At 39.7% G+C, this 26,155-nt stretch overlaps 1 protein-coding gene across 1 annotated transcript in view; it reads right to left on the bottom strand.

The window, feature by feature from the left end:
- Positions 1–25,983, bottom strand: part of LOC127649165 (ephrin-B3-like) — a 97,663-nt gene extending 71,680 nt beyond the window's left edge. Inside the window, exon 1 of the mRNA XM_052134140.1 lies at positions 24,660–25,983. Coding sequence (XP_051990100.1) covers positions 24,660–24,808 — 149 coding nt within the window. The 5' untranslated portion in view covers positions 24,809–25,983. The remainder of the gene's footprint in view (positions 1–24,659) is intronic.
- Positions 25,984–26,155: the final 172 nt, after the last annotated feature.

The raw sequence follows: 26,155 nt of genomic DNA, 5'->3' as shown, positions 1-26,155 counted from the left end.
AGATGCTATCCTATCAATATGGGTCAACATTTCTAAAGAATGCTTTCAGCACCTTGTTGAATCAATGCCACGTAGAATTAAGGCAGTTCTGAAGGCGAAAGGGGGTCAAACACAGTATTAGTATGGTGTTCCTAATAATCCTTTAGGTGAGTGTACATAAAAGGCATTGACAATAAATACAAAAATTAGAAAAAATGAAACGAGTCAGACGTACGCCTCAATGACGTCCGCGGCCGACAAATACAAAATTCGTAGGACGCAGCCTTCCCAGATAGTAAGCACATTGACTTCGATTCCGGCAGAAGTTGATTCCGGCAGAAGTTGATTCCGGTAGAAGTCGGCTCAACGCCATCATCGGTGAAAAGATCACTGGCAGTGCCAACTGTACACACCACTTCTGGCTGGCAGATGGATTTTCCCATGTGGGCTAATCTCGGCTGAAAGCAATTCTGCGATACAGATCTGTACACTGTGTAGTTGTGTATATCTACTTGTGGCCGGAGTCCGATACGTTCCAAAATTATATTTAAAATAATATATCACAAGTGGCCCACTGCTAAAATTACGGAACACAGCCGACTGACGGTTTTGCCAGTTAATATTAGCAGAGCCATCTTTGACACTTGGATGCTGCTTGTAGTGGATGTAGGTATAACCTGACTCTTCTTTTTACAAGAGGATAAAACTCAGTTGCAAAAAAGGTAACTCGTGGTACTTTATGTTCAGTTTCCTGTCTTGTTTTTACTGTCAAGTGGAAAATAGGAAAATCAGTCCTGGAGACTGTTACACTGACTGTTGTTGTGTATCTATAGAAAAACATTCCTTAAATTGCAAAAAATAAATTTTAGTTAGCTATCTAACTTTGTACAATGATTACTGGATGAAAATTCATTCATTCAATCATTTTCTCACCCTGATGCCATTCCAGATGTGTATGACTTTCTTCTGCAGATCACAAAGATTTTTAGAAGAATATCTCAGCTCGGTTGGTCCATACAATGCACGTGTATGGTGGCCAGAACTCAGAAGGTCCAACATAGAAACATAGAAGTTATCCATACAACTCCAGTGGTTAAATCCATGCCTTCAGAAGTGATATGATAGGTGTGGGCTTAGAAACTGTTCAACAGATCATTTTGGGGTGAACTATCACTTTAAACTGTTTTGAACTTCTCTGTATTTGACAACTGATGAACAGCCCAGTGAACACCATGTGGCATTCTCAGACCACCACTGAACTAAAAGGTCAATACTAATAGCTTTATTTGAGCCACATCTGGTCCACACCAGTTCCTCCTTCAATTTACATACTGAGGGCCACATCTGGGCCAGAACCATTCATTTAACAATCTCTGGGCCAAATCTGGGCCACACTCATCTTTTCTACTCACTATAGTTCATGGGCTAGATCTGGCCCACACCCATTAGTTCTGCTCACTTTACGGTGTGTGGGCCAGATCAGGGCCGAGGACCCAAGCATATATTGGGCCAGAACTAAGTCAAGTATGTAGCCCACAAGTGAGCCAGACAAATTTTGCTAACTGGGTACCCGTCCTAAAAAGTATGCAAGATTACAATTAGTGTGTCCAACATCATAGTATGTATTACGATTATGTATTTCAATTAGTAACACTTAATAATAAGGTTGTATTTGTCAACTTTAGAACTAACAATGAACAACACTTTTTCAACCCTTACTTATCTTGGTAAAGGTTAATTTCAACATATAGTAACCCATTTTAAACTCCAAAAGTTGCATATGTTAGCATTAATTGATGCATTACGAACTAACATGAAGTAACAATAAATAATAGTATTTTGATGAATTAACATTAACAAGGCTTAATAAAAGCTGTAAAAAATCACTGTTCATTATTAGTTCACAATATCTAATGCATTTACATATGTTAACAAATTGAACCTTACTGTAATGTGTTACCATATATTTGCCAGAGCATTTGTTAGAACAATGAACCTGAAAGTAATAATACATTTTATTCAGGTGCTAACACTTGCATGCAAATCCAAACAATATGCAACATGGGGAGTGTTGTATCTTGACCCAGTTTTATGATGCACACTATGAGCACACTCAAAACTATGTAATTTCCCATCACCAATGGAGTAAGCCTACATACTTGTAGTGCATATTGTAAGTAAGTGAATTGGGCCGCAGCCCAAGTAACATTCACAACTTGTATGTTAATGACGCTCAGATTCACACACCACCACCAAAGAAATGCCGCGCCACAATCCGGTGTTGGGAAGGAAAGAAAGGATGATGATTTGACACAAAGACGCAGTCGGCAACTTGCCATGACATGGCAGTATGAAACGGTTAATGACTCAGCTTACGGCAGGATGGATTATCTCTCTCCTCCTCTCTCCTCCGTTCCTTTATTGGCTTTTGTGTGATTGTGCTAGACTATGGAACAGCAGTGCACTAAGCTTAAATGAAGCTGCCATTCTCCAGAGGTGACATAATTAATAACGCAAGCATATCCATCTGCTCCAGCACTCTATATATACCCTTTTCTCTTTCTTTCATTTCTCTACATCTCTCCTTCTTTGGCTCTCACATTCCACTCGGAGTGTGTTTCTATAAGTGTGTGTGGGGCATCACTCTCTTTTTTGAATGCATATGTAATGTGTGCATTTATTGGGATGAAAGAAAGAGCCGTGACCCGCTCTTACGTTTATGTATATAACATTACAACTTATATCTTTAGGGTGTGTAAATGTGGCTTTAAGGGAAAGAGTATATTTTAGGTGCTGTAACTGATCACGTTTAATTACTTGCTGTGTGACAAATACATTTTCAATTACAAATATTTTGTGTCTGTCAATTAAGGTCAAACAACTGCAGGAATAATACTTTAACAATAATACAGAAGAAAAAAAACTTGTTTAAAATAGTTTTAGGTGGAATATAGTTGAAGTCAGAAGTTTCATACATCTTAGCCAAATACATTGAAGTTTTTCACAATTCCTGACATTTAATCGTAGAAACATTCCCTGTCTTAGGTCAGTTAGGATCACTTCTTTAGTTTAAGAATGTGAAATGTCAGAATAATAGTAGAGAGAATTATTTATTTCAGCTTTCATCACATTCCCAGTGGGTCAGAAGTTTATATACACTTTGTTAGTATTTGTTAGCATTGCCTTTAAATTGTTTAACTTGGGTCAAACTTTTTGGGCATCTTTCCACAAGCTTCTCACAATAAGTTTAATATTTTTGGCCCATTCCTCCAGACAAAACTGGTGTAACTGAGTCAGGTTTGTAGATGCAGGACTCGTTTACTGTGGATATAGATACTTTTCTACTGTTTCCTCCAACATCTTCACAAGGACCTTTGCTGTTATTCTGGGATTGATTTGCACTTTTTGCACCAAACTACATTCATCTCTAGGAGACAGAATGTGTCTCCATCCTGAGCGGTATGATGGCTGTGTGGTCCCGTGGTGTTTATAGTTGGGTACTATTGTGTGTACAGATGAACATGGTACCTTCAGGCATTTTGAAATTGCTCCCAAGGATGAACCAGACATGTGGAGGACCACAATTTCTTTTATGAGGCCTTGGCTGATTTTCCCATGATGTCAAGCAAAGAGGCACTGAGTTTGAAGGTAGGCCTTAAAATAAATCCACAGGTACACCTCCAATTGACTCCAATTAGCCTATCAAAAGCTAATTGACAAAATTTTCAGGAATTTTCCAAGCAGCATGAAGGTAGAGTTAACTTAATGTATGTAAACTTCTGACTCACTAGAATTGTGATATAGTCAATTAAAAGCGAAACAATCTGTCTGTAAACAATTGTTGGTAAAATTACTTGTGTCATGCACACTATAGATGTCCTAAACGACTTGCCAAAACTATAGTTTGCTAATATGAAATCAGTGGAGTGATTAATGTTTTTTTTTTAATGTCTTTAATCTAAGTGTATGTAAACGTCTGACTTCAACTGTAAATAGCATGCCATACTGCTGTAAAATGTGATGTCATAGCCATCTAAATCTGTAAATGGATGGGAAGAAAAGCTTTAGTTAAATTCTGAAGATTCTAGATTAATTTAATCTCAGGATAATGAGTAAGATCATTTCCTTGCCTTGTTTCTCCTGACACTTTTGAACTTTTGGCTTGCTTATTTAGATGTGTGTGTGAAAGAGAGAGAGAGAGAGTTATGACTGTGGCTTTAATCAGAACATCAATCTCTAGCACAAGGGAAGAGAATACAAAACAAATCTAATTACATCAGATCATTCAAAAGATGAATTAAAGACAGAGATAACGCCTTAGATAGCCACATTAAATCACCCTGCACTTCCTCTTGCTCACACACTGAAACACACACACAAATAGACACACACACACACTCTCTCTCTCTCTCTCTCTCTCTCTCTCTCTCTCTCTATCTCTCTCTATCTTTCTCCGCAGTAACTGTAAAATGGTCTCTCTCTCAGAGCCTAATCATGAGGGATTACAGCCTCTGATTATTCCTGGTATTTTAGCAGATTACCACATTAACCTCTAGGAAAAAAAAACCTAGACATTCCCATCACAAACATAGAGAGTGATAGAGACAACGTGAAAAGGTGAAAGACATGAGGGGAAAGAAGGTAATCTGTTTTAATGTTTCATTCAGCATCGTAACATGAACCCAAGTATGTGTTACAAAGAGGGCAATTTTATTGCTCAGAGGTTGCTCTTTCATAGCTCAGGAGACTTCGAGTTATCAGTAATATTTAAATGTAAGTAAATTAAGTAACTTAAAAAAAACTTGTCTGCTAATATAGTTACGGCATTTATTCTCCTGAACAGATAAAAGTCCTTGGGATGATACAGTAAGACAACAGAGCTACAATATTGTCGCGTGATGGTCCACTGCACTGCTAAGACAAAACACAGCAAATGCACATTTTGTAAATATTAAGTGATGAACGATATCAGATATTTTACACTGTGATTTGTCCTCTGAAAGAAGGGCTTGGCTCAGCTGTGCTCTGATTCCAACCTAGTCTCATAGTATGAACATCACTATAACTATATTTTTGCAAAGTGAGTTTTACGTTTCGCCGCAGTTTTCTGGTGAAATGAACAATAAAGGTGCTACAACAAATGTGCAACTGTGCACAAGAGTATGACAGCTGATTATGACTTTATAAACACTTATTTTTTGCTCTATTACTCACACACTCCTATGTTGTATTCTGTCATTTGAAAAAATATCAATTTTACCGCTTGTATTACAGACCCACCTACACAAACTTATTTACTGGAACATGATTAGCTTGTGTGGCAGCTCACCTCAAACAGTATTGGATTTTGGACTTGGATGACAGAGGTTCAAGATCAGTCAAGCACGCAAGCTGACAAGTGAGATCAATGTTTCATAGAAGTGACACAAAATTATTTGTTTGCTTCAGAAAATGTCCTTTTCATGTCACATTTGCTTTTATGACACTATCGGTTAGGTTTAGGTGTTTGTTTAGGGAAACTGTTTTGTTTACCTCTCATTTGCTTTTAGGACACTATTAGTTAAGTTAAATTAACGTTTTAGGTTAAGGAGGTACGTTTAACCCATTAAAACCATTAACCATTAAACATGCACCTTAAAAACCTGGTCTGATTACGACACCATTTCACTCACTTTGGGCACCCCCCGCTGGATGTGCAGGAAACTGCAGAGAAAAGTGTAATGAAGCACGTGGATTAGTTTTGGATAAATGTTAGCATGGTCGCATATTTTTTATCATATTAGGCTGTCTGATTCAGAGAAAACAGAGTGTGATTATATTATAATCCACATTTGTCTGCACAATCAGTCGCTAGTATCTCTGAAATGAAAATTTTTCATTTGTTGACATGTCGCAATATTTGATTTGGACTCTGTATACATGAGTTGATCAATGATCTGATTTGAAGTGAGAGTGAATAACAACTGTATTGCAGTCTGTTTATCATGCAAAGTTACCCCCCGTATGCCTTCAAAAAAGTCAGGCACTATCACTGTATGGAAATTAGCAAACGCGACATTCTATTAAATATGTGTAATATATTTAATATATATTTTATATATTTAAAATGTTGTGTTCCTAAAACATTTTATGAAAAAAGTTAAACGAGTTTGAGCAAATAATGACAGAATAGTTTTTGGGTGAACTATCCCTTTAAAGAGACCTCATTCGTGATTTATCTTTGCTATGGGTTAGTTTGGACACTTGGTGCCTCTTTTTGCAGTCCATGTGTCAGTGTCTATCACTGTGGTTCCTGGCACAGCTGAGCAACAGCATCCGTGCCAGACACCCCTCCATCTCTCCTGCTAAAATGAGAGATGAGGGATGAATGGGATGGTGAGATAGAGAGGATGCTGTTAGAGGAAGCGGCTTTAGAGAAAAAGCAGGTAAGAAGAAACTACTACAGCCAAGAAAACTAGGGTGTATGGACTCAGGAAGGCAGAAAATGAACCGAATTTAAAGACAGCTGACAATGAAGGGAGTGAGTGAATGAGATGGAGACACAGCAGAGCTGAAATGGAGAGAGAGAAGTGTAGAGAGAAAAAGAGAGGGCCCTAATCCCCTTACAGACAGCTTTGTGGACTGATTGACAGCAGAGTTGCGCTACACTGGGGCAGCACTGGAGGGGGTCTCGGAGGGGTGTGAGAGTAGAGGGATTATCCACCCATCACTCATACACCCCTGAGACAGGGTCAAGTGGTACAGGCCGTTTGCTCTTGTTTTCCCACTCACTTTCAAACATTCATTGAGGGACTTGCTCTGTTTTGTTTATGGTTTTGGTTTGTAAATGTCGCCTTAATATGGAGGGATAAATCACAACACCCCCATCTCTTTCCACTCCTTTCCTTTTAGCATGTGGCCGTAATTATATTTTCTTTTAAAGACAGCTTCTCTCAGTTTAGCTGACAGTCGAGCCAGGTCTTCACTCAACAGTTACAGGGCTAAAGTCCAATAACATATTACATTCTTAAATCATTTGGAAAAGCATGGAAATTCAACAACGACACTTGACAGCATTCATGATGGCAATTAACGTGAAATAGACCTTGTTTGCGCATATTTACATTGACACACAAAAAGAGGCAATGAGGGATGGAAGTACATTGATGCAGTCCACTACTTCAGATCTGGGCTGGAATGGTAATCTGGCATACCCGGCATTTTCCCGGTGGGCCGACACACTTTGAGGCCGATCAGGGGCGGACTGGTGGGCCGGTGGGTTGACCGTGAAACGGGCCGAATGGGCCACGATAAGCTAAAATGAGATGCAGATGCAGAACGGACCACAAAATTGGCACCACGATATGCAGAAAAGGCCTTTAAATAAATTGCCAATGAGCTGCAAAGTTCGGGCCTTGTCGGAAATTTTTTAAACAAATATTTGTGTAATGTTTGAAGGTTCCTTGTACCATATACAGCATTAGATGACGAGAATACCTTTTATGTGTAAGCAAAATGGAAATTTGAACGTAAATATATAACAAATAAATCACAATTGAATTAAAAAGTATCCAAATTGGAAAACAAATATTTTTTTTATGAATACCCAGTGGCTAAGTCATTGCTATGGTGTTCTGGTTGGTTGCAAGGGGATTGCTCATTAGTCCAAGTCAAAAGGTCCCATTCCCAAGTCTATATGGTCCCTAAACTTATCGTGCACCCTTCATGTCTGTAACTCTGTAGCTGTAGTTTCACCCCAAAGTTTAATATTTAGGGTAAGGGTTTGTTCAACGTAATAGCAATAGCTTTATCAAGCACCACTAAAATTCGAACCAATCACAATAACAAAAGAACACAAAAATGAGGACACCCACCCACCCACAACCATATCTCACACAAAGGCAAGTTTTTGAGGTAAAGGCTGTGGCGCTGGAAAGGGGACTGTTAGATTGCGAAGTCTTTGTCTCTGCCACCCCACAAACCCCCCACACCCTTCTGCCTGGCATTTTTAACCTCTTTTTCTTTAGGATGAAGGAGAGAAAGAAAACCTCTCCGTCTGTTCTCTCTCCCGTGGATCTGGAGTTATACAGCCGGACTCCAACAGAGAGAAAGAGATGTGGGGAAAAACTCACTATGGAGGGAGGAGAGAAAAAAGTCAGACAGAAAAGAAAGAAAACTGCAGAAGGAGTAGGGGAAAGGTAAAGAAGGATTGATTTACTTGTTGTTCACCGGTTAAGTACCATGAGCCGCCAAGGAGAAGGTGGGAGTCACACAGCTCTTTACAAATGCAGCTAAATGACTCAGATAGGTCTGTGATAGGTAATCGCTTGCCCTTTAGAAATCAGCAGTATTCAAAAGACTGTATGTGTATATGTGTGTGTGTATGTATGTGGGAGGAAAGGGGGATTATTACATTATCACATTTAATCATCACCAATTCTGAATATTTGGTTATATTCTTGCAAAGCTGTCCCCAGATGTTAGATACATCCGTCAAAACCTCCCTGTTGGACATTCTCGAAGTAAAAGTTTATTTAAAAAATGCTGAAACACCTCTTTTATTCAGCAGTAATTACACTGAACTTGTAAAAAGAGTCAAGGTTATTGTAGTGCTTTCTACAATTGAATACTGTGTTGGTCTTTCTACTTCAAAAAGTGTTGCTTTGAATTTTTCGGGCTCAGATCAATAAGTACATTTGAATGGAAATACCAAAGTAATATATATACAATTGTTTTTATGTTATACATTGATGCAAAAAAAACTGCCAAATGCAAGTAAAATTAGGATACACAACTAGGTAATAGCTGCACATGCACACTTGCATCACAATTGGCACTCAGACAGAGAGAGACGGTTGAGCAAGTAAGCTGTCCTACAAAAATCTCAGCTAATTTATCTCTTCACCTTCATTTATCTCTTTCATCTAAGGTAAGTGGTAGCCATTTGGAAAAAAAATATTTGCTAAAGAAGCCATTTAGTAACATTTGCTGGCTTAAGGCGGCTGGACACCTGAGTAGAATCTAGGACAAGGCACAAGTATCAAACACAAGGCACGTCGAAGCAGTTCACACTTAAGTTACCAAGGTTTTTCCCATCTTCAAGAATTTACAATGCTAGAGTTATTAATCTCCTTTGATAATATTTAGGTCGAATTGAATGGAAAATATGCGAGTTGAGCTCGTGGTGCGGCAGTAATTTGAGCAACCTCCGGAGTCGTAGCTGGGCCCCGTCGATAGATTTTTTTATTTATTTTTGCATTTTATAATGCGCCATGTCGTCCACTACACGTGCGACCACCTTTATTTAACTTTCCACAGTCCAGGTGTGACCTGTCGTGGCGCTTACAAGCGTTATCTATTAGTAATGGGTCGTTAAATGATTCATTCATTTTGAACGTATCTTTTATATTGCTCAGGAGTAACGAGTTGTCTCAGAGAGTGATTAGTTCATTTTTTTGTGACCACACATGCACAACATCCTTTCGTTCAAGAACTAATTTAATGGTACAGTAACTAATTTCTGTCTCTGTCATGTCACGTGACAAATGCACAAGACTCGGAACAGAGTAGGGACTCAGGAGGAGAACTAGTCATTTCTGGTTCCTGTACAGAAAACAGAATTGATTAATTCACCATCAGAGTCATTTCGTTCTTGAACGAAAGGATGTTGCGCATGCGCAGTCACACACACACACAAAAAATAATAATGACTAACTCTCTGACCGCTCGTCGAACCAGAAGATGCAGTTGAGAGGTGAATTAATCATTTCTAGTCTTTGCTGCATTATCATAATTTCATAATTCAGGATATGATCGGAGTTTGTGTGAGTAGACGTGCCGGGGGAATTTGGCTATTGAAATTTTAACAACCTGTATGACTTTCTTTTTTCTGTAAAACACAAAAAAAGATATTTTGAGAAATGTCTCAGTATTTTTTACCAACATTCTTCAAAATATCTTCTTTTGTGTTCTGCAGAAGAAAGCCATACAGGTTTGGAACGATATGAGGGTGAGTGAATGATGAGAGAATTTTCATTTTTGGGTGAACTATCCCTTTAATATGACTGCATGGTGTCATAGCTTGGGGGTGCTGATCTTCCGCGTGCCGTTGTCGAACAAAATGCGCCTTGCACTGTAGTGGTGCCCTCCACGGAACATATAAGTGGAATGTCATTCATACATAAACTACATATGACAGAAACCGTATGAGTTGTATGACATTATAACGGTATTCACAAGTTGTGTACAATGGCGATGCTCAGTGCGTGAACATATAACTTTTTTTAGTCGGATCTCACAGTGAATTGTTCTAAAGCAGTCAGAATCGGCTTGCAGTTCAGTCAGAATCAATTTATGCTCAGGCTGGATTCTTTGAAGAGGTTTCTTACTCAGTAAAACAATAACAGATGCCTTAGAAGACAGAACAAAAACAGCGCTGATCGATTGAATGGATATTTCTTACAATCGAATGAATCAAAACCCGAAAATGCATTTTATGCATTCAAATTGTGTGTGAATAGTTTTGGCAGGAATAGCTGCACAACAATTTATATCCATTCCACAGATTGAGGATTTACCATTTGGTTGAAGCAGCTTATTCAAGGTAAGCTGACAACACACACACACACACACACACACACACTCCTTCAAGGCAGACAGACACACAAACAAATAGACAGATGACAGACAGACAGACAGACAGACAGACAGAGAGAGAGAGAGTAGATAGATAGATAGATAGATAGATAGATAGATAGATAGATAGATAGATAGATAGATAGATAGATAGATAGATAGATAGATAGATAGATAGATAGATAGATAGATAGATAGATAGATAGATAGATAGATAGATATACAGACAAACAAGACACAGTCTCTATATTTTTCTTCCCCCTATTTTTCCTTTTTATGAACTGATTGGAGTTCATAAAAAGATTTCAAGAGTTAATTTTGGGATATTTAAGACCTTTTTTATCATTGAAAATAATTCAAATAACACGCTGTGGGAATAAAGTAAATAACACCCCTCTACACTGGTGATGGGGAATTAACCTCATGCGCTCTCTGTGAGAACATGATTGTTGGTGTGGATGGTACAGGAAGAACGTAAGATCAACAATGATATTTTCATGATGCAATTTAACACACTATTACCGTTTATGTTGTATATGTAATGTTCATCTATAGACAAACTCAGTAACGGATGTGTATATTAGACAGTCTTGTCTCTAACTGTTGGCAAGATCAATAAGCTTTATCGATCAAATCATTAACAACAAATAATCAATCATCGATTATTCATCAGCATTATAATTAATGGACCATCTGAGTGGTCTGACATCTTGCTGCTTCCTGTCTCTGTAGATACATGTAGGAGCACACAGTTAGTCATGACATTAACTGACTTGTGTTTTTAACAGCAACACAAATGTAGAGGAGATGCTATTATCCGCTGCCTCATTATCTTTCAGGGAGAACCATCTGAGGAGCCCATCAGAGACTACCAGGTACATTTGTACATTTATTCTTATTTCTTCAATGATTTCAAAAATAGTCATGTACATTCAGAACAGGTTGTCTGTGGGGACTGTTAACTTTCAACCACTGAATCACTTGCAATATATTGGACAGTATACTGACCACTTCACACTGACGTGCATTTGACAGGACGTCAGCAAAGACCAAATCAAAGATAGTTTCACAGAACATGATGAAGATTGTACTTGGCAGCAATGCAGCAGAGGACTGCTCCACTCCCAACCGACGTGATCATTGTCATTGAGGGAACTGAGGAGCTGGTTGGATGTAAAAATCTCACAAACGCATGCCTTCAACTCATGGGTTTCATTTACTCCCTGAACTTCAGCTATCCCTCAAAGCTGAGAAGCACAACTGAAGAGTTTCAAAAGATCTTTCTTGAGCTGGATGCCAAAAGTCACTCTTTGCGCACCAAACTACTAATGTAAGTCTGTTAGTTGTGCACCATTTTGACACTCAATATTTGCACTTTAACGCCCGTTTCACACATACTCCGTGTGCAGTGCGTATGCGGTACGTATGCACGTATGCGGTGCGTATATGGTACAGGAGCAGCACGCACTATAGTGCTTTCACATATGTTGCATTTGCAGTGCGCTATTGATCCGCAGTTTCTGTGTGCCACAAAATCAAAAATGTGTAAGGATTTTTATTTTAAATCCAAACGTTAACTTTGAGATTGTTTAAGGCATTGAAACAGTATGAAAATTCATTTTAATCATTGTGATTCTTTGTTTTACATGTAGTTCGAGTTGAAGAAAAGCTATCGCGCTATAGCTGTTGCTAAGGAGGAGAAGAATGAGACGCATTTGCATTCACTCTGTCTTTTTTTTTTTTGGGTAAAAAAATCATATATGATGGCATTTTGCAACTTTTGGGACTATAATCATACTTTTTTGTTTTTCTTGACCCTGTAATTTAGTAACTGTAGAACACATTATCTGTAATTATGCGTATATGATGAAATTATTACAGTTTCTTGTCAATCTATGTCTATTTTAATGTGAACAATGCGCTGCCACTTTAATTCAGTGCAGTGCAGCACAGCAAAAATAGACTCGGTCCGTAAACGATCGCTGCACTGCTGTATACACACCGCAACTGGAACGGATCGACGGACTGCATCCGCGTGCAGTCTGAAAGCTCTAACCTGTTAACATGGGTACGGAAAAAAATACGCACTGCATATGCACTGCAAACGGAGTATGTGTGAAACGGGCGTTACACTTTGTATTCGTTCTTTTGTGCAAAAAGTAATTGGGTTCTGATAAGTTTTACTTCAAGTACTATGGTGAAAAAGAGACTAAACTAAAGCGATGGGGCGATGTACAGGCAGATAGATCCAGATATAGGCTCTCTGAACAAAGCTCTAAAAGAAATGTGGACAGTAGGTTGGGTGTTGTTTTATTCTACCCTTTCTCTTTTATTCTATTTAAAAATACATTTGTTAGTGCTACATGGCTTGAGTAACATGTACAAACAAAGAGTCAGTAAAAGTTACTTAAAGCAGAGCATGCAAAGTTAACTTTATTTGAGAATTTCTAATTAAAGCCACAAAGAATTTTGTGTAAACTTTACTTGAAATTAAGGTCTGTTAAATTTACTAGCAATTTCTGCATGGAAATTTTCCAAGATTTTTTCAAGTAAACCCCACTCCAAATATTTTTCAGTGTATATCTTTATGGAAAAGAAATAGAAGAGATACACTTCTATGGCATTTCCTCGTATAGATTGCAAGGTAAACATGTGTATGTGTGTGAGAGTGTTTGAGGTGTTCGGAGTGGCAAAAACCCGTAAAACCACCCACTCTGAACAGACAGGCAATGAACCGGAGAAACACAAGCAATTATATAAACGCAGCACACACACACACACACACACAGAGACATACAAGTCTGGCAAAACATGTGTAATGTGAGAGACAGACTGGATTAGTAGACAGGAAAACTAATAGAAAGAGAGAGTGAAAGAATGAGGGGAAAGGTGGAGAGAAGGGAGGGTATTCATCGAGAGGGAAATAATTTTTAGAGAGTGATTGAGTGTTTAAATAGGAGTGTGTGTGTGTGTGTGTGTGTGTGTGTGTGTGTGTGTGTTTGAAGTCTTTCAGCAAGGCACAGTGGAGACCTCTTTTGTTCTGAGGGGAGGAGAGTGAGAGGAGAGTTGGGGGAGGAGGAGAGTAGAGGAGAGATGCAGAAAGGCAAGCGATATGCTACTGAAGGAGGCAGAGAGGGGGTCCGGCCTCATAGGAAATGCAACCCCTGAAGTTGGATTTGATCCAGCGCTTTGAGCAATACAATTTTTTTTAACAGACGTATGCGTTAAAACTTTTCTGCAAGAGGGAATGAAACAGAAAAACAAAAAGAGCAGAAACAAAAAGTGTGAAACTCAAAGCTTACTCCGCTCAGAAGTGCATTTCAAGGCTGGGCTAAATTATAGGAAACTGCTGGAATACTGAAGTGATATTAAAACAGGCATTGGCTCAGGGGGGCCAAACTGGAGCTGCTGCTCTGCTCGTGAATACAGGGTTCACCCTGCCGCCCCCATCACAAGCCTGAAGCACTACCAATCTCTAGAAAACACAAACACTTAATGCCTCATTTTCTGCTGAGGAAAAACTACTCTGAACTGTGCCATGGGACCCAAACTAAGCTGATAGCAAAGGCCACTTACACGGCATAGTTGTGGGAGGAGATAATTGCATTTAAATGCCAGAGTGGATCCCCTAAATTTAAATAAAACTGTTCCAAGTGTACAAAATACACAAGTCTGTCCCAAACATTGACAGTGTTAAAACAAAAGTGATACGAGAGTTTAACCTGTTTGGCTCTTTAAACAGTGTGCTCTCATTGCCTCAGGCATCCAATTACGTCATCACATTAGCAACTAGCTGACAGAAAACATGCATTGAAAACCCTAATAACTTGACTTTACTCTCTTGATTAAGTAAACTCGTTCCCTCAGTTGAATTGAGTAATGCTAGTAAAGTATAGCTACAAGACATAAACAATATGCATGTTAACATGATTTTACTGAAATAAAATCACGTAATAACTTTTTCTGTGTAAAGTTATAGCCAATTTTACAACTTCGTTGCCATGACGATGTAGTCAACAAACCTTAAAACGACTGTAAAAATGACAATTAAAACAACTTTACAGCTCATATAATACATGTGTTTTTACAAAAGAATGAAGGTAAACACTTATGAAATGATAAGATTCACATTTTTGCCTTTAAACCCTCCACATTCATTTCCATTGTAAGTGCCCCACCGTAACCTCAATTTTTGCTTTTTTAGTTTTTAAGAAAAGGAGGGTCGAAATACATTTTTGTGGTAATCAACATTATTCCACAAATGCTGTCGATTGAGCTTAACTTGTATTGAACCCAGAATATTCTTTTAAATGTACTTAACTTTGCATTTATATAGAATTAACTTAACTGATTAAGTTAAGGTAACTAGATGCAAGTAGACTTAACTCTTTTGTTATTTAAATATTGTTGTTTCTACTAAATCATTTTAGTTTAAATGATTTAAATGACATGACAAAAAGGAATACAAAATTGGGTCGCCCACATAACCGAAAACATACTCTAGGCAAGTATGTTAATGCAGACACGTCTAGCTACGCAAGTTGGATTTTGTGCATTGTTGCATTCCAACATATGTCAGGCCGCAATTAAACAAAGTAAGCATCTATTGCATTTTCAGCATTGCCACAAGGGGCACTGTAGCGGACATTATTGTGAACTGTCCGCTACTACGGTGAGATTTCTCTTTCAAGTCAGCTACTGTTATGGTGGAGCAGCAGTTTGAAGAGAATATTTCTGATCAAGTCGCGAGTTCGAAACCAGGGCATGCTGAGTAACTCCAGCCAGTTCTCCTAAGCAAACAAATTGACCCGGTTGCTAGGGAGGGTAGAGTCACTTGGGGTAACCTCCTCGTGGTCACGATTAGTGGTTCTCGCTCTCAATAGGGTAAGTGCGTGGTAAGTTGTGCATGGATCGCGGAGAGTACCATGAGCCTCCACATGTGGAGTCTCCATGGTGTCATGCACATGATAAGATGCGTGGATTGACGGTTCAGAAGCGGAGGCAACTGAGACTTATCTTCCACCACCCAGATTGAGGTGAGTTACCGCACCACCACGAGGACCTACTAAGTAGTGGGAATTGAGCATTCCAAATTGGGAGAAAAGGGGATAAATAAAAAGGAACATATTCATTTGAACTCGAAGAGAATGGATTTAGTGCTAATTACGTAAGTCGACTGGCAGGTAATTGTAACCGCTATGATTGTTTATTTAAAGCCATCAATGACAATAGCAGGAAAAGGGGCTACTGGTGGGATGGTTTGTTTTCTAACATGATGGGTTCTTCATACTGAAGTGTGCTGTGAAACTGTGCGAGGGCCGTGCGCTCTTGTCAATCTGGAACATGGCCCTAGTCACTAACTGTCTGCTTTCTATAAGGGAAGACTGTGTGTGTGTGTGTGTGTGTGTTGTGTGTGTGTGTGTGGCATGAAGCCTTCAGGGTCATGATCCATTGACCATCTCTCACACTCTATAAGTAGGTCACGTCAAACCCCAGGCCTCCTAACTGACAATTACAAACTCTCTCACACACACACACAGAGTTGTTCTCGGTTCCGATATACTCAAATTTAAGTGGTCATTGGGATTTTGTAAAGGAAGAGACCTTGGTTGTTCCAAACAAATACATGCACACACACACACACACACACACACACAAAAGACCCCTGTCAAGGTATTTATAGTGCACATGTTAATACACAATCATGAGGCCTCAGTCAAAATCAGACATAACTTATCACAAAAGCAGCCCAGACAGACGCCACAGAGAATAGGAAAGGTTTGCGCATGTGCAAGCTTTGAATACAAATGCAGATGGCCCAGTTCCGCTGATAACCGTTCATTCCTCTCCTGCATCTGACTGCTTGTGTTCTTAACTGTGGAGAAGACAATGCAAATGATGTGTGGCTCCATGTGTCTGTCTGCCACTCCCATTTACAGCTCTTCGATCAGTCAACTTCAGCCCCGGCAGTGACACTGACCCCATTACAGACCCACAGACTGACCCCAGAACCGACCAGATATATGAGTCCTATCTGATGTTACAGTAATTAAAGGTTACAGATAGCCATGCTTGTCTGAACATATCTACAGGTCTGGAGTCAGCTTGGTCAAACCTGGCTAGGATACCGACTACTAGAGATACACTTCAAAGCAAACTTATAAAGCTTTGGTTCACAAACTTTATCAGGTGGTAGATTACTTCCAAAAGTAAAACAAAAATGAAAGACCACCTAACTCCCCAAATCTTTTTCAAAGAAATCTTTCCTGAAAGTAACTACTGTTACTGTACTTCAGACTGTTACTTTTAGCTAATGAGCATAAATTAGCCTTATGTACACCGACATATCACTGTAAGACAACAAATATCAGTTCATTCACTGTTATGAGGTGATTTTTTAGTAGATTAATCAAATGTTGGTGCTTTTCGTCAATAATACCTTGTTGTGGGTGGTTCCTAGCTGGCCTAAGTGCAAAGAGCCCATCAGGCAAGTCTAATTAAAAAGTAATTGCACATTAGCTCAACATGCGACATGATGTGATGTTTCATTTCTGACCAAAGTTTATCCGGTGTGGGATGAGTTGAGGTGCCGTCAAACTAGCTGATAATCAACTAAATTTTGGCTGAGGGTGTCACACATGCAGACTTTCTGATTTCATTGGTCATTTTAGTTTAGGAGAAAAATGCAGGAAAAACGTTTGGTGACAGAATCACAATGGATTACTATTGTGTTTGTCATGATTGCATTTGAGTGCGATGAAAACCTTCAGATCAGCTTGACGTCTTTTCAGTTCTTCAGTAAAAGAAAATGCTCATTGGTCTTGACGAAAACACAAGAGCCCACCCTGGGGAAAGAAAGATTTGTTCTGTCACGTTGGGTCCTTTTTTCCTGTTGCTGGAACCATTAACTCAGCAGGGAGTACCGACGGTCAACTGATTAACGACCTCCCGCTGGCTACTAGGCGCTTGTCCCTACACCTGGCCAGCGATTTTGTTAATGAAGCTCACTCTTGAAAATCACTGGAAAAATTGGCTTGTGTGGTGCAAGATTAACATGACAAAATATTAACAAATTTTTTGCAAAAATAGGAAGGAAGAAAGAAAGACCTATCACCTATTTTTATTTATCCCTCATTTCTTCACTTTATGCTGTCATTTCTGTGAAGGTTAGGGGATAGAAATTATCATTAGATCTGTATAAAATCCACAGAATGCATGGAAGTCTATGGAGAGTCCCCATAATTATGTGTGTGTGTGTGTGTGTGTGTGTGTATTTATCACTTTGTGGGGACCAAATGTCCCCATAAGGATAGTAAAACCCGAAATTTTTGACCTTGTGGGGACATTTTGTCGGTCCCCATGAGGAAAACAGCTTATAAATCATACTAAATTATGTTTTTTGAAAATGTAAAAATGCAGAAAGTTTTCTGTGAGGGTTAGGTTTAGGGGTAGGGTTAGGTTTAGGTGATAGAATATAAAGTTTGTACAGTATAAAAACCATTATGTCTATGTAAAGTCCCCATAAAACATGGAAACACAACATGTGTGTGTGTGTGTGTGTGTGTGTGTGTGTGTGTGTGTGTGTGTGTGTGTGTGTGTGTGTGTGTGTCACGCTGGACATTATGGCAGCAGGAGAGGATGATCCTGATTAGTCAAGAGGTCTGTGTGTGAACTAACCAAATCACACACAAACACACAGAGAAAGACTTCCTGCCTGGCGCTCATATGACCCTATAGACCTGTGAGTGGAATTAGCCAAAAAAAGAAAGAAAAAGAGAGCGAACAGAGGTGAAAGTCTTAACATCTGTAGCAGCAGGTGGGTACAGACCCTGATCAGCTTTATTACTGAGTCTTTAAATAAAAAAGGACAAAAAAAGGGGATGACTATGGAGGATGCTCTTTTTTTATAGATGTGTGTTGTCCATCTGTGTCGAATATTATGGTTTAAAGTGACGAGGCCCAGTTTTCGGGAACTGTCGTCACATTCCTGCACACACAAATACACGTAGACTCAAACAAACACTGAGGTGATGATAGATGTTCAGAGCGAGACCACACACACACTCTCTCTCTCTCTCTCTCTCTCTTTCGTACCACGCTGTAAGGGTTTTGGAGGCCCGGCCCCTAGGGGCCTGCTCACAGTTCCCCTCAAGTCAGCATGAGTTTAACAATCAAACCATGTGTGTGTGACAATATGCGTCCTCTCAATTATTCCTAAATGACTTAAATTAACACCTTGCAAATGTCTGGATGGGTTTCAGCACACAGAAGTGTGTTTGTGTAGACATGTGTTACTTATATTTGCATCACATAGCCCCTGAACACACTTCAGGCTGTCTCCGCAGGGAAGGTGCCTTTGTTTCTCCATTCTACTACTGTGCGTGTGTGTGTGTGTGTGTGTGTGTGTGTCTGGTCTGCAGTTATTCTGCCACATCAGCTGAGAGACATTTTCACAGCTCCTGTTGCTGAGAGCTCATCAAGCTTCCAGCAGACCCTGCACCACACACACACTTTACACTATTTCTCAGTGCACGGTCATGAGCAGGCGCCATACAAGAGACGAGATGAAACATCACAATTTCACAGATGCTATAAACACCTTTTATCACACTAAATTTACAATGCATGAGAACATCCCATAGACTTCTATTGTTTTTTACATAAAGCTAATTATAATTAACTACAGACTAACTCTAACTCAAACCCGAAATGAAAACAATAAAATATGTTTTTTTTTAGGTTTTGTTGCTCAGTAAGTGTTTTACATAAACATGTAATTTATTCATATAGCCGTTTTTATCTAAAGCAACTTACAATTAAGAGGGGATGTTTTTCTTCTTCTTCAGGTAACACAACTGTGTGGAAAGAATCCTTTTGATTTATTCACTTCCTTGGACGACCTTGCTCCAATATTTACTGAAAATCCCCCTCTTATTTTGCCTCCTCTTAAAACCCTGAGATTGCTTAAAGTAATATTCCAGGTTTAATATAAGTTGAGCTCAGTCGACAGCATTTGGGGCATAATGTTTATAGCCAAAAAAAAAAAAAAAAATTCAGATCATCCCTTTTCTTTAAAATAAAAAAAGCAAAAATCAATGTTACATTGAGGCACTTACAATGGAAATGAATAGGGTCCATTTTTGGAGGGTTTAAAGGCAGAAATGTGAAGCTTATATTTTTATAAAAGCACTTATAATATTACTTCTGTTAAAAGATGTGTATTATTTGAGCTGTATTTGACGGTTTCAGGGTTTACAGTCACGCCATCATGGCGACAATGTTGTAAAACTGGATAGAGCTTTACAAAGAAAAGGTTTGTAAGCAATTTTATCACACTAAAATCATGTTTACAAGCATATTGTTTACGCCTTGCAGCAATACTTTTGAAACACTGAATATTTGAACGTTTACAGATTAGCCCCCATTCACTTCCATTGTAAATGCCTCACTGTAACCCAGATTCTTTTTAAGAAAAGGAGGGACAAAGTCTAAATTAATTTAGGTGGTAATCAACATTATGCCACAAATGTTGTTGACTGAGCTCAACTTGTGTTGAACCCAGAATATTCCTTTAACCAGTGCTTTTATCTAAGGCTAATTATCCTGTGATAAATTAATTATTAATCCAGTGGGGGTTACACTTTAATGTCTTTGAGAGGGAGCAGTGCAACAATAGAGGAGACCCTGTGACATTCATGATAACACACAAATCCCATACAGTTACCCACAATCGCTTGTCTGCATCCATTAATGAATAACCCCCCACAGCTTTGAGCGGGATCCGAATCCCTGAAACACAATTACTGTGACATATGGTGATTTAGAGAGAAGGACACAGAAACCGTCTGTAGCATTAAAGACTGTTTGGGATCAAATTTCCTGACTGGCATCGTAACATAGTGAATTGTAAGAATTACACGGTCCTGACTGACCCCCACAACACAGTCAGGGATAGTGTTGTTTGCTCATCCAGAGGGGGTCCCAAGGACACACACAGACACACTTTGTCTATCTGGTGTGTGTAAACAGCATACTGGGGGTGTGAATGTCAGAAGGTGAAGGAGACTTCCCAGACATGCACGCTCACGTGACAAACAAAAACACTATTGCTGGTTACTAAACACAAGTCTTGTGACTTTTCCGACTACAAAAAACATTTTCATCCATGCCCACGTAATTAGATATCCATTCCGAAATGACATTAAATTGCTGTGTCGATGAACACATACAATTTTATCTTTATAGATTTTTTTGCCCTAAGCAGGCAATTCCAAGGTGATATTTGTGCTGGACTTGCATTTTCTTAAGCCTAACTCAAACTGACATTCATGGCTAAGAAGATATTGATTTCTGTACATTTAAGGATGCGTCCCACTGTTTTCCCCTCCCTTCTTTATCCCTCTTTCCTCCCATCACTTCTCAACTCTGCCTCTCCTCATTTCTCTGAAGGCTACACGTGTTTCTAATTTCGTAGGGGGAAGAGAGTGGCAGCGCCATCATGAGAGGGCGAGATAGAGAGCAGAAGTGACGGCGAGAGTGATGGAAGAGAGCGAGTGAATAAAAGATGCCATAGGTGCCGGCCTTCCTCTTCAAAGCAGTGAGGAGCAGAGGTTGTCTGATTCCTATAAAATATACAGCGCTGCCAACAATGTTCCCTTCATATGGCTACTTTTAGTGTGAACAACCCAGACTCCTGGAGCCTGGAGTAAAACCACATGGTGCAGGTGTCTTTAAAGTGCTGTGTGTGCTGCCTAATTTACACCACACAAACTAGGACAATATTTGTGTGTATTTTCCAAATCTTGTGATAAGATCACGATGACCCTAGCTTGTGTTTGTGTATGTGAGTGTGCGTTAAGAAAGGTCTAGGTATTCAACAGATTGCGCCCGCTCGACAACGGCGTTGTCTTTCAAAGTATACACTTTGAACCACAAGTGAATACAAACATGTTCGATGAATGCGCATTACGCCAACGATGCGTACAGACGAGACGAAATTTGCCTCACAATCAACGAGAACTACCTAAGTATACTTTGGCCTTTATAGTGTAATTACATAGGTACTAAGTTATATAAACAAGCAACATGCATAATTAATATGTTTGTAACTGTTTGTAAAAACACTTTGCAAGTATTGTAACATGTAGGCCCAAATATAGTTGCAATGTGAAGTGTTACTGTGTAAAATAAGTGTTCTGTCTTTAAAGAATAGTTCACCAAAAAATTGTATTCTCTCAAAACGTACTCACTCTCATGCATCTAGGACATAGGCCATATGCCCACCTATCTTTCTTAGGATTGTGCGTAAGCACACCTGAAATAAATGATGATACGTATGGCCACCTGAACGAGTAGGCTTTTGACCCAGAACTTTTTCAGTCTACTAAAATAGTGCCGCAGCACTGTTGAGTGAATTGTGTGTGTGCATATATACATATATATACAGTATATACATACAGTATGTATATATATATATATATATATATAACAGAGCTGCAGGAGCACAACTGGTAGACAGTCTGACTAAGCTGGTCTTTCTTTCTTCTGCAGAACACAAAGATTTTTAGAAGAATATTTCGACTCCGTTGGTCCAGACAATGCAAGTGAATGGTGACCAGAAATTTGAAGCTCCAAAAATCAAATGAAGGCAGCAAAAAAGTAAACATTACAAATCCAGTGGTTAAATCCATGTCTTCTGAAGAAATATGATAAGTGTGGGTGAGAAATAAATCAATATTTAAGTAATTTTTTACTATAAATGTGCACTTTCACCAGCTCTCCTATGCACATTCAAAAGAGGATCCATTTCATATTTCATCTGCCGATTAGCATTTTTTTGTGCATATCGCCACCTACTGTGCAGGGAGAGAAAGAAAAACGAAGGGAGAAATGAAAGGAAAAGAATAAATAAATCATACTTGCACAACAGCCCAGTAGGTAGGGGTATAAACGAAGAATGCGACTACAAAAAAAACAACGAGAAACTCTCATGATCGCGCATTAGAGGGCTGTGTGAAAGTAGATTTATAATTAAAAAAAAGGACTTAAAATGTATCTGTTTCTCAGCCACACTTATTATCTAACTTCTGAAAATGTTTATTTAACCACTGGAGGCTTATAATTACTTTTATGCTGCCTTTATGTGCTTTTTGCACCTTCAAAGTTCTGATCACCATTCACTTGCATTGTATGGACCTACAGAGCTGAAATATTATTCTAAAAATGTTTATTAGTTTTCTGCAGAAGAAATAAAGTCAAACGCATCTGGCATGGCATGGGGGATGAGTAAAAGATGAGAGAATTTCAATTGTTGGGTGAAAGACCCCTTTAATTGTGAGTATTTCCACTGTGAAATGAAACAAATTTTGAACAGTTCCTGCGTGGAAAACCCCATTAAAAATAGCGCCCGTTGCAAATCGCTTTTAAGTCGTTTACAAGTGACTGAATCGATTAAAACCGATTGAGAGCGGTGCGGGTTTTCTCAATTTCAGGTAAAGGTCAAGCAGAAAACGCGCGGTTACGGCCAAGCCTCCCTCTGCGCTCCCGTGCCAAATTAGGCCCCCGTAAACCTCCGCTAGATTAACACAACCAAAACCGACCAGAACCCTCATTAAGATCGTCTGCCAGCGGCCATGGGGAGATAATACCCCCTCCACCCTTCAAACAGCATCTGTTGAAGCGCAGGGCCTGGTATATACGCCACATGGACACATTAAAACCCTATTCGTCTTTCAAGAGCTCGTGGCACCACTAATAGCCCCTCATAACCCACATACCGATTTAGACCGGGCACACAAGTGCTCCCATGACGCCGGGTGTCCATTTAAACAAGCCGAATAATGACAGAAGGGCGAGAGAAAGAAAGGCGCTCGTTTGCTCGGCCATAAATCGTCGTTTACTGGCTGGACTGAAACGGACACAAAGTTTGCATGGGTTACTCTGGCTACCCCACTAAATGAATTCACAGTTGCTGGGTTGCAGAAACCTCCCCCTTGTTTAGAGATGCTGCATAATATGAGAAATCATGCCGTAAATTACCCAGTAGGCCTGCTCCTCCTTCCTGCTGCAGGGAAAATTGTGTCACCTCCATGACTGGAGTAATACATTTTGCAGCATGGCCGAGTCTATTTTTACCCTGTTTTGCATGGGTAAAATGGGACTGACCATCTAAAGTTAACACTTGTGTGTCAAACTCTTTCCTGTCAGGATATGCGCCTTCAAGTGCTTTCCACATTAGTAGGTGTTGACGACGAGTGAAAGTTTGCACCTATAGGAGAACCAAATCTTTTGTTTCAACTACTGCCTTGACAGAAGATGAGTAACTAAAAATAGTCCTGACGAGTAGTTGTTTTTGTCTTCCACACTTTCTTACGAGTTCAGCACGCACATTTTTCAATGGTTGCATGAGGGGCGTACCGCCATAGGGAGAAATGGGCTGCTGCGTTGTGCCGAACGGGCCGCAAATGGATGAAGAGGGTCGTAAAACAGCAATGGCATAGGTTTGGCTTGGATATTTGGGGAGGGGGCGTTGCAGCGTAAAGCATGAACATGTTTCCATTGATCATGGTAGGCTATAAATATGTGTGTGTGTGTGTGTGTGGGGGGGGGGGGTTACTTGCTTGTTTTGATTATTGGGGTTTTTACCCCCCCCCCCGGTGAACCCATGGGTTGCATTGTTTGAGGGGCATTTCAAAATAAATGACTTGGTGTCCAGCAACTAAAATTCATGCAAATCTAAGTGGAGCGTATCTGTATGCCAGAGGCAGCGTAAATGAACAGCGCTTAATTGAACTGCTGCTGCTGTCGTAAAATTCCTCAAGACACACCGTCAATGAAATGTGACATTTATTAGTCTGGTGACATTGATGCTGGTAACTTGTGTAGACTCGTGATATCCACTAAGGGGCTTGTCTGCGTAATAGCGCTTAACAGCTCTCTTTCCCCCGCGAGACATGATGCATTTCAAAGACGTCCTTAAACGCTCAGCCTAAAGATTTGCACAAACAGCGCTTATTCAATAAACAGGAATAAACGCCATGCCCGATGCCTTTAGTTGCGGCTCTTACCTTTTGTTCAAGGAATTCCAATAGATGGGCTCCATGTTGGTCGCCGTGATCCCCAGTAAATCCACTAAGAACATCAGCAGAATTCCCAATCCATTTTCACAGCGCCGACTCGCCATTTCAGATCCCGAATTCCGTCTATTTACTGCCATCAAAGATCCGTGGGATCTTCACCCAGAGGTTGGAGCAGCTCTGGACTGTGAACAAAGCGTATGTGCTTCAGCCCACGGGGCTATAGGGAAACCCGTCAAAGTGAGTGGGAATAACGTGTTTAGGGATCATACATGGATATTTACGACAACCGCAAGAAAACAGGTTGAATAAAAATGAAATCTATGTGGACCTAATGCAGAAAAGTAGGTTACACAAAACACGTCTTTATGGAGAGTAGCTCAGGTGCGTTTGTTTCTCAAATGGACTCGTGGACGAAACTCAGCTCCAATATCAATTTCCAGAGTTTTCCCTTCGAGAGTTTACTTTTCCAATCAATTCGTGATGCTTTCTTCACACTTTTCTCCACTGCTTTTAGGCTTGACTTATTTTCCCCTTGCCCTTTTTATCCCCATTTGTCGTTTTACCCAATTGAAGGATTTGGAATGTTTTTCCAATTGACGGATTGACTGAAAAGGGAATGTGACGATCACAGCACGGTTGTTGATGGATGATGGTTTGAAATGGGTGAGCAGTTCCTCGCCATCTTCAGAAGAACATGTTGACGCTGGAGAGATCTCTCTTCTTTCTTTCCTCCAGTTCTCGCGCTGGATTTAGTAATCTCACATCCACAGATTTCGATGCAATGAAAGGCTGAGACGTGCAACTCAATCCAGATAGTTCACAAAAATCAAGAGTGGAACGAAACAAATGAATGCACATTGAAAGCAAGCATATTAATTCTACACAACTGTCTCGAAGCAGACAAAATTACAGCCAGATTAGCCAGGGCTGGAAAAAGAAATAGTGCAATCCTTATTCATGGGTCTCGATTGCAGGGTATTTGAGAATGTGCTCGGATGTAGCAACGCATTAGATAGTTCATTTCTCGTCTTTCCTGCTTGGATTCTCTCGATGTGCTTCACTCACTGGCAGAAATCCGACTAGTGAGACTTGTTCTGAACGCTCGCCGCACACTGACAGACTGGGTTGTTTGAGAGAGAGAGAGAGAGAGAGAGAGAGAGAGAGAGAGAGAGAGAGAGAGAGAGAGAGAGAGAGAGAGAGAGAGAGAGAGAGAGAGCGCGCTCGAACCCATCTTCTGGCTGGATTGCGCACTAGCATTTCATGGTAGTTGTAACAACACTCATAACAACTGATAAAGAGGATGTTTAGTAGATATCTCCGGGAGTCATTGAAATATGTTTTTTCTTTAAATGCAGAAATATAGTTAAGTAATTGTATTTGTATGCATGCCTATTAATTAAAATGTTAACAACAATTAAAAAAGTTTAGCAGGTTCATGCATATAGGACCCGATGAGGCCGTAAAAGCTTGCCTACACTGGCATC

Source organism: Xyrauchen texanus, chromosome 1, assembly GCF_025860055.1.
Source record: "Xyrauchen texanus isolate HMW12.3.18 chromosome 1, RBS_HiC_50CHRs, whole genome shotgun sequence".
In the NCBI taxonomy this organism is placed as follows: domain Eukaryota; kingdom Metazoa; phylum Chordata; class Actinopteri; order Cypriniformes; family Catostomidae; genus Xyrauchen; species Xyrauchen texanus.
This window is presented reverse-complemented; position numbering and strand designations above follow the sequence as displayed.